Source organism: Neomonachus schauinslandi, chromosome 4 (assembly GCF_002201575.2).
Source record: "Neomonachus schauinslandi chromosome 4, ASM220157v2, whole genome shotgun sequence".
In the NCBI taxonomy this organism is placed as follows: domain Eukaryota; kingdom Metazoa; phylum Chordata; class Mammalia; order Carnivora; family Phocidae; genus Neomonachus; species Neomonachus schauinslandi.
In genome coordinates, this window is record NC_058406.1 from 76,362,540 (window position 1) to 76,375,544 (window position 13,005).

General features: G+C 53.2%; 1 protein-coding gene across 1 annotated transcript; it reads right to left on the reverse strand.

Moving 5' to 3' along the window:
- Positions 1–1,586: 1,586 nt before the first annotated feature.
- On the reverse strand, positions 1,587–10,659 carry GFI1 (growth factor independent 1 transcriptional repressor). The gene is made up of 7 exons (XM_021690214.1): positions 10,603–10,659; positions 10,249–10,455; positions 9,755–9,937; positions 7,499–7,986; positions 7,251–7,388; positions 6,048–6,213; positions 1,587–2,985 (listed from the first exon to the last, which is right to left on the reverse strand). Exons 2-7 carry the CDS (start codon positions 10,361–10,363, stop codon positions 2,807–2,809), a joined length of 1,269 nt encoding a protein of 422 aa, XP_021545889.1. The 5' UTR covers positions 10,364–10,455; positions 10,603–10,659; the 3' UTR covers positions 1,587–2,806.
- Between the last annotated feature and the right edge of the window lie 2,346 nt (positions 10,660–13,005).

Below are 13,005 nucleotides of genomic sequence, written 5' to 3' on the forward strand. Positions count from 1 at the left end.
CTTTATTCATTGGGAATTTTGTTTCCCAGGACACTAGGAAGAGGTTCCTGGATGTTATACCTGTTCACTCATCAGTTCAGGAAAATTATCTTAAACATTATAAACAAATTTAAATTTTGAATGACAGTAAAGTGACAGGGAAAGGCATGGTGTTGAAAACCAGGTGAGCACAGCCAAAGACTGAGATTTGGAGAGACTGGAGAAAAGCAGTTTCAAAGCCCCTTTACCCACCAACTCCAGAGAGTCCTGTGTTCAATTGTTTTCCTTCAATTTCTCTTCCCATTGTGCTCTAGAAAGCAGAGCCAGTCAGGATGAAGCAGGGATTTTATTGTCTTTGCTTATTTACCTATTACGTCAGCAAATACCTATTGATCTCCTATTGTGTGCCAGGCACTGTTCTGGGAGCTGAAGATTCAGCAGTGACCCAATAAATAAAGCTCCACAGGACACTGTGCTCACTGCTGTGTCCCTACCACCTAGAACAGTGCCAGGCACATACTAGATACTCATCAATATGTGTGAAGTTGATTTGAATTGAAACGGACAATCTACTGGTGGTCACCATGAGCCAAGGCATACTTTGGCTGGGAGACGTTAGAATGAACCCAAGTAGTCGGGATTTAGGTCAGAACCTTATTCCCTTATTCTTGGTTTCATTCTCGTAAAGGACTGCTTCAAATCAGCAAGAAACTCCCACAGGTGGGATAGAGCCAGAAATAACCCAAATTCCAATTTTTACTGCCCCTGATGCGTCTTTAGATTGAGACTTGCCTTAGGTGAGGCAACTAACCAATATCACATACTTTCTCTCCCTTCCAGTCTCCACAGAATCAAATAGTCCGGGTTGGATTGGGATGACAGAACCATATCCACATTTTATGGTCAAGGAAACTGGAACCAGGGAAGCCAAAGAAGTTGTCTAAGTCACACAATATATTGGTGACAGAGCTGTGACTAACATTCAATTTCTGGACCTAAGACCTGTGATTTCTTTATTTATCTGGGAGCCTTCTGGCCTATAAAAAAAAAAAAACAAAAACCAAAAACCCACCCACCAACCAACCAAACTACAAAAACAACCCTGAAGTCCTCAGAAGTACCTATGTTCATGTGGGACCACTAGGGACTTTAAAAGGTAGGAGCTTAGTTTTGTATACCTAGTTTTTCTGTTAAGAAAGAAGGATCTTTGAGGTATAGAAGGAAAAAGCAAATGAAAATCAGAGCAATTGCATTTTACTCTCTTCTGGATATTGGCTTGCCTGCTTTAGTTTTAATACCCCACGGTAGTTTCTTTCAGTGCCAACTCCCACTACAGACTAAAACAAAGGTCTTTCCCCCAATTCCCTGCCTAAATGAAAAGCAATAGGTCAGAGTCTTTTTTTTTTTAAAGATTTTATTTATTTATTTGACAGAGAGATAGAGAGAGAGCACAAGTAGGCAGAGTGGCAGGCAGAGGGAGAGGGAGAAGCAGGCTCTCCGCCAAGCAGGGAGCCAGACGTGGGGCTCGATTCCAGGACCCCAGGATCATGACCTGAGCCGAAGGCAGTCGCTTAACTGACTGAGCCACCCAGGCGCCCCAATAGGTCAGAGTCTTAATACTTTATTAACTTAAAACATCATTCTAATAAATATGTATTAACAAACATAATGCACTCCAGAAGATCTAAAAACATTTACAAACCTCATCAAAGTAAAAATACCACTTTTTCTTCTTTATAGTACACATGGAGGGTCACTCCACATGCCTGCTAGCTTAGACATCTTAAAAATATCAGCTTAACATTAAAAAACTGAATATACACATGAACCTTGCAAGTATCTGTTCAGCTATTTTGTTGTTGTTGTTGTTTATTCTTGATAAAATCCAAACGTGTCAGAAAAGAAAGATCAAGATTTTGTTTCATCTTCTCTGAATTCCCTAGGAGGGAAAAAGCAGATCCAGCCACTTGGAGGAGGTGCAACTGTTAGCTTCTGAAGGGCAGCGGCCGTAACTTTAATCTCTGGCTCCCCCATACCTAGCATAGGCCTGGAACCTGGTGGTCAACAAACACCTGCTGAGTGAGGGGGTGGTATCTTGTCCAGAGGTGTTGCTCTGTCCTCCCAGCTCCTCAGAGGGAGCCTTCACAAGCCTCCTGCAGAAAGGACTCTCCTGTCCTCTCACCACCAAGTCCACGTGTCTTCTGCTCCTGCTTGGAGCAAGCTGGACAGTGTATTTTGTAATTTCAAAAGTATGAAACTCCTTCCCCAAATCTGTTTCTGAACTAGTCTTCGAGTGGGAGAATTGATCCCTCCAAGATTTATAGGCAGCACCCAATAGAAAGGGGTTAACAGACTCCCCAGAAAGAAAAAAAAAAGTAACACTCATTTTTCATTCTAGATAAAAACATTAGCATGTGTCCACCTTGTAAATAGTGACCCCTCCTCTTCCACACAAGTATCTGGGGTGGGGCAAGAGGAGGGTAAAAACCTGAAGGACTTTCCTGTCTGTGGAGCAGGGCTGGGAATGTGAAGAACTGCAGGGCCCGAGATTTTAGCTGATCTCCCCTTGACTTTGAGTCTTCAGGTGTCGGGGAGCCTATTTGGCGTGTCCAAAGCCCAGTGAGTCATTTGGTTCCCACTCTGGGCTGAACTTTGAAAGGGTAACTTATCCCTTCTTGCAGTTCCCAGAAGTAAGATGAAGGGGCTCACCCTGCTGGGAGTTTTGGACAGGATTGGAGGGCCTGAGAAGTCAGACGTGAATGGTGGCAAGTGGGGAGGCTGCCCTCCGTAGTGTTGTGTAACTGCTGCTTGCAGCCAGTCAGGGCCTTCATTTGAGCCCATGCTGGGTCTCCCGGTGCCGCCTGAGGTCCACCTTCCTCTGGAAGCCCTTCCCACACAGGTCACAGCCAAAGGGTTTGAAGCCTGTGTGCTTGCGGCTGTGGGTGATGAGGTTGGAGCTCTGGCTGAACGCCTTCCCACACACCTGGCATTTGTGGGGCTTCTCACCTGCGAGGAGGGAGGAGGGGAGGGGAGGAAGTATGAGCTTATGATCAAGCTAGAGGGGATTCACTGTGACCCACATGCTCTTGGCAGCAGCTGGCTGCACCACAGTCTAAGGCCTTCAAGCAACTTGGAGGGTGACGTGTTGCAACGCAAGTCCTAGGAAGTCATGGGTGCACCAAGTGAAAGGGAGACTTTCTGAGTGGGGGTTCCCAGCAAAAGGCCTCAAACCGTTTCCTGCTAAACGGAAACAGCAAAGGCCACGTGCCCAGACTCACAGCTGAATCCACCCTGGCAAGACACCCCTGACTTTAGAAGCAGAGAGCTCCCACAGCAGATGTTCAATGTGGGGGTGGGGGCCATGTGACTCTGCTCTAATTCAGAGGAAGTTTTCAAATCTGAGTTTCCAAGTGGGTGTTGGTTTGTATGGACCAGTGAGCCTGCCTTCTTTCTTGCTTTTGAAGGACAACAGAATGTATCTGAAGCATAGACATGTCTCAAAGTCTTATTTTCAGAACTCCACATTTGGGTCACAAAGTATTTCTTAAATAGCGGATCCTTTCCAACTTGATTTTATTTTCTTTTTATAAGGATTCTTTATATCTTTGCAAGTCTTCACCATAAATTAATAAGTAACAAAGAGAAAAAGTGTCAGGGGCGCCTGGGTGGCTTAGTTGGTTGAGTGTCCGACTCTTGGTTTTGGCTCAGGTCATGATCTCAGGGTTGTGAGATCCAGCCCTCTGTCAGGCTCTGTCCTCAACACAGGGTCTGCTTGAGATTCTTTCCCTTTTCCTCTCCCTCCCCACACGCTCTCTCTCTCTCTTTCTCTCCCAAATAAATATCTTTTTCAGTGTTGCTGGTTGTTTCCTTCTTTTTATAACCTTGTAGAGGAGAAAAAATATCTTTTACCTCTACTTTTCTAAGTTCTAGACTGGGACCCCTGTAAATAAATAAAAATCTTAAAAAAAAAAAAAAAAAAAGAAAAGCAAGTTTTGTCTTCCCCCCAATTCATGTGCTGTTTAATATTTGGGTAAATAACATGAATTTCCAAAGAGCCTCAGCATGTCATTATTGTCAGGGCTTGGTCTTGGAAAAGTGCACAAAATAGATGAGGTTTGTTTTTGAGGAAACTTCTGTCCCTCTTGCGGCACCCCTTTCTGCCTTCATGCTTCAGATTTCTTTAATAAGGAGCCACCCATCAAAATTTAGCCTATCCCTTTAGGGTCAAATAAATCTGAGAAACAAATTCTAGGTATGATGTGAATGTTTGATAAAGACTTAATGTTTCATTCAGTCAAGATCCTAGTTGCATTTTGGGTGCCTGGGTGGCTCAGTCGGTTAAGCGTCTGTCTTCAGCTCAGGTCATGATCCCAGGGTCCTGGGATCGAGCCCCGCATCATGCTCCCTGCTCAGCGGAAAGCCTGCTTCTCCCTCTCCCTCTGCTTGCCGCTCTGCCTACTTGTGCTCTCTCTATCTCTCTGTCAAATAAATAAATAAAATCTTTTTTAAAAAAAGTAAAAAAAAAATCCTAGTTGCATTTTGGTAAGGGTCTTGAATACCTTTACTCAAAAGGAGTGAGTTAACAGAAATTTCAGGTAAGGGGTCATGATTAAAGTAGGATATTTTTCTGGGTTTTCTGAAGGGGGTTTACACTGCCCAAACATATTTATAAGCATCAAAGGTAGATGTTTGGAACACACTGAAATTTGTTTTAAATCAGTATTCATATTCTGGAATAAAATAGTCAGAATTCTGGGTCTCTTGTACATGTCTTATTTACTATTAAAGAAACTGCTCCTGGCATTAAAACTGCCACCGATATACAATCAAAATGTTAGGTAAAGATCCCAGGATTGGAATCCAGAGCATTCCATGGCCCCAAGATTTACTCTCAGTCTGACCTTCAGTAAATCATTTCATCACCCTGAGTTTCATCACCCTAAGGCTACTTACTGGGGTGGCAGTGAGGATCAAAAGAAGGGATGGGGCACCTGCGTGGCTCAGTCAGTTAAGCGTCTGACTCAGGTCATGATCTCAAGGTCCTGGGATCAAGCCCCATGTCTGGCTCAGCGGGGAGTCTCCTTGTCCCTCTCCCTCTGCCCCTCCCACTCATGCCCTCTTTATCTCTCTCTCAAATAAATAACTAAAATCTTTTAAAAAAGGGGGGGGATAGATTTTTTTTAAGAAGGGATAGGTTTGAAAGCAGTTTGTAAATTATGAAGTATTATAATAGGTGAAGAGTTACCATTATTATGGCATGAACTTGCTGATATTTTGAAAAGGGCAGTAAGTGAATAGAAGCTTTCTACATCTACCAACCCTCATGACTCTGAAAATAGAATACAGTAAACAGTGGTCAAGATAATAGACATTTGAAGTCAGGAAGACCTGAATTTAAGTCCTGGCCCTGTTGCTTGCTATCAGGGCCCTGGACAGGTTACCTGACCCTTCTGTGCCTCACTTGCCTCATCTCTAGAATGGGGATAAAGAATAGTCTCTACCTCCCAGAGTTCTTGTGAACATAAAATGAGATAATGCATTTAAAAAGTGCTTAGCAGACAGCTTAGTAATATTTACCATTGTTTTTTCCTCCTCAATCAGAATAAGCTCTTAGACTGCAAGAAATGCAGCCAAGAGACCACACATAAGGCTTCCTGCTTCCCTAAAAGGCTGGGTGGGAGCCCTGGAGAAAGAGCTCACTCTCTGGAGCTTAGTAGTTCACCCAGAGCAGGCAGCAGTTGGAGCAGCAGCTAAACTAGAGGAAAATAGTCTTTGCAAAGATAGAGAACCTGAGGTTGGCCAGCTGAGTGGTTTTTCAAATGCAGCCCCACACTGAGGCCCCTCTGGGGAGAACCTTGTATGTAAATGAATCTAAGAGAATCTGCCTCCTTGTTTTCTTGAACACACTGCAGTGATTAACTCCATCTAGAAGGCCTCATCTACCACTCACTCTGTAGCCAGAATATCAGAGCAAAGGTGAATTATACTGGCCTCAGGAGGAAGAACAATGCTCTTCCACGCCAGCCTTCCCCAGGTGTTTTCGGACAAGCCAAGGGCTTTCAGCTTACCAGTGTGGATGAAGGTGTGTTTCTTCATGTCTGACTTCTGGTGGAATCTCTTGCCACAGTACTGACAAGGGTAGGGCCGGGTGTCTGAGTGGATGAGCAAGTGTGTAGACAGCGTAGATGACCTCTTGAAGCTCTTGCCACAGATCTTACAGTCAAAGCTGCGTTCCTGTGGATAGAAAGATGTGGCATTCCTATTGTAGTCATATAGGCTGCCGTCTTCTTCACCACCAACCCAACCATAATATCCCCCCAAACCAGGGCTCTCCCTTCCTTCAGGCTCCCCTTCCACTTAGCCTGCCCCATCATCCCTGGCTCCAGATTTATTTCCAACCTCCACCCTCCCCACCCCAGCCTCTTCCCCTTTAACACTTTTTCTACCCAAACACTTTTCACCCACAACCCTCCACACCCCATGGCAAAAACGTATCCCCACCCTGCTTTTTTGACACCCATTTACAAACACTTCACCCTCCTCAACAGGAGGCTTAGACCTCAGTCACTTGAGACCACTGCGCCCTCTAGCCCTTGTTGAGAGAGACTGGAGAATGGTACTCTTTTTAGTAAATAAGTTTCTGTAAGTAAGCATTCACTTGTCATAGTTACTTGTGTACTTAATTGCTTATCTACCCTCGTCACTCAGCTAAACTGAAAAATTCCGTGGGGGCATCCTGTCAGGGACCTGCTGTGTTACAGGATTCTCAAGAGCCTAGCAGCTGGAAGTTGGACAACAAATACTAATAAAGAAATGCATGAAATAACAGCAGGACAAATATGCTCCTGGATGCTCTCAATGAGTTGACATCCCTTCCTCTCAGTTGGGAGGGGTCAATACAGATTAAGTGACAGCCATTTGGTGAAAAGAAGTGAGGCAAAAAAACCCAAAGCTAATAAATCTGATATATCAGCAGCAAGGGCGCATAGAAACCCTCCTCAAACCCAAAGTAATGATCTGGATCACCCTCTGGAGGCTTACAATGATGTGACACCAAACTCTAGGGCTGCCTCGAAGCCTGAGCCGGCCACCTTTCCCTACACACCTACATCTGGGCAAAGGGACATGGTGGAGGGGACTGGGGGCAATCCGGTGAAGCCCAAGGGAAAAGCTGCCAGGAGGAGAGTGGCCGGTGCTGCACGGACAAGCAGAACATCCCCGAATGTGAAAACCTGAACAGGGCCGCGCGCGGCCATACGCCCCGCGCTTACCTGCGAGTGCACGGCTTTATGCTGCTCCAGGCTCACCGCGTGCCCGAAGGTCTTGCCGCACATTTCGCACGCAAAGGGTCTCGTGCCGCTGTGGGACCTGCGCACGTGCACCTCGAGCCCGTGCGGCGTGGAGAACACCTGAGGCGGGTGGGGCCGGGAAGAAGGCCGCTGAGAGGGGCCAAGGGGCATGGGCTGGGGGCGCGGGCGCGGGCGCGGGGCCGACGAAGCCAGGCGCGCGGGAGCCTCACCTTGCTGCACTTGATGCACTTGTAGGAGCCGCCGCCCAGTAGCAGGCGGGTGCACAGCAGCTCCGACTCCACCTTGACGCCGGCGCCCTTGTCCGCGTGCAGCCCGTGGCCGCGCTCCGCATACAGCCCTCCCGCCGCCGCCGTCGGCCGCTCGTACAGCCCCGCCGCCGCGGGCCCGAAGTCGCCGTAGAGCCCCAGGCCCGCGCCGCCCGCAGCGCCACCTCCTGCGCTGCCTCCCCCGGGCGCCCCGGCCCCCGCGCCGCCCGCAGCCCGCTCGGGGCCGTAGAGCGCCGCGGGGTGGCCTGGCTCCGGGGCGCGCTCGCAGAAGAGGCCCAGGCCGGCGCCGCGCTCCAGGGCCGCGCACGGCCGGTAGCTGTGCACCAAGTGCCGCAAGTCAGAACCCGCCAGGCCGCTCCAAGAGTACGGCTTGAAGGGGAGGGGCAGCGGCTGGGCTTCGTCCAGCGAAGGGCACGCCGACTTCTCCGAGGCTGTGGAGGCACAAGGGGGCGTCGGGTTAGGCTTCAGACGGCTGGGCGGAGGCCGCCCGGCGGCGTCTGCCAGTCGCCCGGCGCTGGTGGAGTCCTCCGTGCGCCAGACGCCGCACTAGGTGCCATGACGCCCCCAGGATAAAACGCGGACCCGGTCTCTGGGGCCTCGAGGATCACTGGAGGCGGCAGGGCCGAACGGATAATTAAAATGACATCGGTCGAGGAGATGGGTAAATTTGGCGCCAGGGCAGCGGAAACGACGTTAAGAGGGTCCTTTCTGGCGGGATCCGAGCACTTCGCGGTCCCGCAGAGAAAAGCGCGCCCAGCTGTCTGTGCTGGAGAAATGTTCTGAGCTGAGCTAAGCGGGAGAACGTGGCCACAGTTAAGGTCTGGACAGCGCTCCTGCGCAGAGGGCCCAGCGCCCAGTACCAACACTCTCCCGGCCCCTACAGGTTCCCCACTCCGTCCTTTTTCTTTCCGGGATAGATAAGGAGGGAGGGGAAAGGACCAATAAGATGCGGCCTGGCCTACCGAAGACATCTGTTTGAAAAAAAAACGGGAAGGTGTTAACATTCCTAACAGTTATTAAATAGCCAGTGCAGGTAGCAAAGGGGCAGTGGGAAGAGGGTTTGGAGCTTGAACTGCCTGCCAAATACTCCTATTCTCATTCCTGTCATAGTTTTATGGGGGGGAAAATCCAAATTTTTCATTAAGGTTTAGCCACCACCCTCCAGGGACATGGCTTTCCCATATTCGTGGCCTTCTGCACCCCCTGCACAACGTGAATTTTGCTAAAACCAAATACCCAACGTATCCTTTCTCCATCTGCATACGGATTTACAAATCTGTTCCCACCCTACACTCCAGGCGAACCGTTTCAGGGACAGGCTGCACCCCAAGTTTCAGTCGCAGAGATTCCGGAAGCACCCAGTCTTGCAGGGCCGTGTCCTGCACAGCCAAGAAGAATCCCCCACTCGCAGGCTCCCAGACACACTCGCTGGAGTTATGGCTTTAGCCAAGTCAACGCACTGAGTGTGGGATGGGGTTGGGGCTGTCTTTTAAAACTAGTGAATGCAATCTGGAAATAACAGGCACTTGGCAGAATCCGGCTAGTTTGCGTTCTCCTTCCCTGGCCCGAAGCCAAGGCTTGCTCCCACCCAACGTTTTCGCAAACCTCAATTGCTGTCTGGAAATTAAGCCCACGGACAGGTCCCCAAGACTAGGCCAACCCAGCAAAACGAAAACTGAAACAGGCCCCCGGATCCGCGCCTACGAAGACTCAGAGGAGGGCAGAGATTTTCAGCCCCACCCGTCCCTCTTGCTTGGCACCCAGCTCTGCCAGGACCGTTGCTGCGGGAGCCAGAGGAAGTTTTAAAGACTGACCAGGTCTCCGTTTGAGACTCGGAGGTCTGATTTTGGGGATCCCAGCTCTTTCTAAACAGTGAGCTGATGAGAAAACGAAATGTCGAGGTTGCTGTCGGTCAAGACGACTCATTTATTTTCTCTCACCCACCATCTCTGCCAAACGAATCTTAACGAATGAACAAGCCGGGTCCAGCCGCCTTGGATCCAAGCAGCGGACCCTGCGAACAGGCTAACTCGGTCCGGGTTCAGAAGCCACATGCCTCCCCCATGGGCCCCCTTACCCCATAAACAAGCGCTCTCCTCTCGGAAAGACTCTCTGCCATCCATTTAGCATTTCTCCACCCAAAGCCGCCTCAGTTTATTCCTTGTCGCCTCGGCCCCAGATTTCCCAACGGGTTCCTACCTGGAGACACAGAGGGCGACGGAGGCCTCCAGAAGTCCTCAAACTCTGAGCTCCGGTCGCAGACGCTGCCCTCACAGCTGCCCGGGGATGCGGAGGATCTCTCTGGAACCTCGGTCAACTGTGACTCGGGGGACAGACGACGCCGGGGCTCTGTCTTCGCCCCGTCTGCGCTCGAGGTGCTGTCTGCGGAGAGGAGGGAGGATAGGAGCTCAGGCTGGGCCTGATTGGGTTCTGAAGTGGCGCCCCCCAGACCGTGGCACCCTGGCGTCCTCCTCTTTTCCCAGACCTGGCTGGAAACCCTTCCGGATCCGAGGGCGGGAGCAAAGAGGCTGTGGCACCTAGGCGACAAGCCCGGAAGGGACCCGGACGGTAGGAAACAGAAAAGGCAGCAAAGGGGGCATCAGGGTCTCCCTGCCGGCTTCCTGGGGGATGGTGTGGCGGGGCTCAGAATCTACATCCCTGGGAGCCCCGCCCGGCCCCCGCGCACTCTGTACCTGCTCCGCCTGGCGCCAGGACATTCTCCAGGCGGAGGGAATAGTCGCGTCCCGGGGAGCGCGGCTGGTGGTAACTGTGAGCCTTCTTGCTCTTGACAAGGAACGAACGCGGCATGGTGGTCGGGCGCGCTCTCCACTCCGCTCCCTGGAGCCGCAGTCAGCCCACTGTTACCCGGAGCGCTTGCTCAGCCCCAGCCAGGCGGAGACCTGCGATAGGAGAAGAACCGGGTGGAAACGCGGGTCAGCACGCTCCGGGGCCCGGGACTGGGCAGCCGGGTGGAGAGAGAGCTCCGGCCGGGAGGAGGGAGGAAGGCCCACAGGAGGAGGGGCTTTGCCCCGCTGCGCCGCGCTCACCAGGTGGCACTCGGACAGGTGGCGCGAGCCCGCCGCCGCCGCCACAGCTGAGCGGTAAAACCCGTCCCGGGGCCCAAGCTCAGGCCTCTTCCTTCTGCCCTGCCCACACCCCTTGGCCCCTCCCCTTCCCTCGCAAAACTCGCTCTGGCAATCAAACTCTCCGGAGAGCCGATGTCCCCAACTGGCCAGTTACCCCCGCTCGACCACTCACTGCCTGCCTGGCCCTGTTTTCGGGCTGGGGAAGAGGGCAGGGACGCGCTGATCAACTTAAGGCCGAGGGATGTGTTCGCGCTCGAGGACCGGGAAGGGGCTAGAAGCCAAGCCCTTCTGGAGCCCGCTAGAAACTGGAGGGGGGTGGGAGGGGAGGGGCGCACTAGGCAGGCTGAGGAGCTGGGTCGGGTGACAGCAGCAGAGGAGCTGAGGGCAGCAGAAGCTGGAGAAAGAAAGGCAGGAGAGAAGAGGAACAGGAAGGTGGTGGGAGGGGGTATGACAGAGGACCGACCCCGGCCCCTGGTGGAACTCGCATCCCGGTGATCTCCCTCGCCCCTCACTCGTGCCTCACGCGAGGAAAAAGTTGGTCTGGGGACGCAAGTGCGGCGGAGGCAGGCAAAGTCTGAGGCAAGACACCCCAGACCATGGACACCTAACCTCGGAAACCAAGTCCTGGGAAAAAAGCACTTTTCGTTCTGCTCACCGAAAACCTTGTTTAGGGGAAGTCGAGCCCCATTCGCGCGCGCTGGCTGTGAACTGCGCTGTGGCTGGAGTCCGCGGAGAGCCAACAGTTCAGCGGCCGCGGAGAGCGCAGGGTGCTCTGCCGCGGCCAGAGCGCGGGGGTCCAGGCGCGGGAGGGAGCTAGCTGCCTGCGGCGCCGTTCTCATTAACCCCCAATCAGTTCACCTAATCCCGGGGTCGAAACCTGAGCCCGGCAGTGAGGCGGGGCAGCGCCTCCAGCTCCGCGCGGGGCTGCTGGGGGCGGAACCAGACGGGCTACTCGGTCTGGGGAAAACGAATTTGCCTTCCTCTCGATGGAGGTCAGGTTCACACGGGAGCTGCAGGCTCTTCGGGCACAGCAGCTCTCCATGGTCTTGTCTAGTTCAGGAACAAGTGTGCTGGGGGACCACGGGCCGGAGCAAGACCCTCGTCCTTGGCCTTCGCGAGGCTTAGGCTGCCAGATTAGGAGCTGCGTGGCTCTCAGGGCAGGATGCAGGACACTAAGACTGCCCGTTGGCGCTCCGAGCTCAAAACGAGTTCTCAGGGACTGGTTCCCTAGAGGGCATTCCACGTCCCACTGTGTCCCCCTCCCTGGGGGTGGAGCGGGGGTAGGCTCGGGAGAAAAGACGGCTGGGTCATGTAACGGAATCTCAGGAGACCTTTCAGGAGTCCTAAGAGCCAGAAGGCCCCTAGGAGTGAGGGTGCCACCTGCCCCCGTCTGAGTCCGCCCCTAAGGTCGGAGGTTTGGAGGTGCTGGGGCTGCCCCAGGACGCAGTTCTGCCACCACAGTTTTCCCTGGGCCTCTGCTTGCGCCGCCACTTCGGCCGTATAATTAGACACCACAAACGTAAAAACGAATTCCTTAGACAGCCATGAAACTCAGAGGTAAAGGAATACGGGGTGAAACGGTCTCGAGGGCTCTCGTGAGGCTTGGGTCTGCGTCGGCGCGAAGTCGGGCGGAGGTGGGGACAGAGGGGGAACTGTCCGCGCGGGCGCTGAGCCTCTGCTGGCTGGGACCGCGCGGAATCAGGAGGGCACCGAGGCGTCCTCTCCACCCAGGCCGAGCCCCGCGCCTCTCTCCTGCTGGCTGGCCCGGCCCGATCCTGGGAGAGCGGAATGGGTTGGGGGTGGTAGGGACGAGGGCTGAGCGCGTGGGAAGGCTACCTGGCGCAGCAGCTGGCGGCGGGAGGGCGGGGCGCCCCCCAGCGCACGCGGCCTGGGGCCTCTCTTCACGGTCTGGGCCCGGGAAGGCGGGAGTGGAGGCGCCGACGGGCAGCCTCCTGAGCCCAGCTGCCACCGCCTCCCCACCAGATGTTTCCTTCCCGGATGAATCCTGCTCCCCTGCGCCAAAATCCCTTGCGGATAGGGTTCTCGGGGCTCCCGCACAGGGGCCAGCACCGGGGGGGGATCCCGGCAGCGCCCTCTGGTCGCCCCCGCAGTGGCGCTGCCCCGTTAGTCCCCGCGGCCGCCCCCACCAGGGCGGGCAGGCGCAGAACAGGCGCAACAGACCTACCTGCGGGGTCAGGGCGCGGGCACTGCGCTCCGAGAGTTTTCAAACTGAGTTGCTTTCGGGAGAGACTGCGCTGTCTCTCTCTCTCTCTCTCTCTCTTTTTAATCTCCTTCCGAGCTCAGCCCCCAAAACCACAAGCTTCACTTCCTGAGCGTTAAGGAGTAGCTCTCTTAGCCCTCTCA

What these genes read in the sequence shown, in the direction of transcription:
- GFI1 (XM_021690214.1), bottom strand. Translation starts at nt 10,363, where the DNA reads ATGCCGCGTTCGTTCCTTGTCAAGAGCAAGAAGGCTCACAGTTACCAC. An exon ending in CCTGGCGCCAGGCGGAGCAG is followed by an intron (nt 9,938 to 10,248) that starts GTACAGAGTGCG and finishes TCCTCTCCGCAG; the next exon opens with ACAGCACCTCGAGCGCAGAC. An exon ending in GTCGCCCTCTGTGTCTCCAG is followed by an intron (nt 7,987 to 9,754) that starts GTAGGAACCCGT and finishes GTGCCTCCACAG; the next exon opens with CCTCGGAGAAGTCGGCGTGC.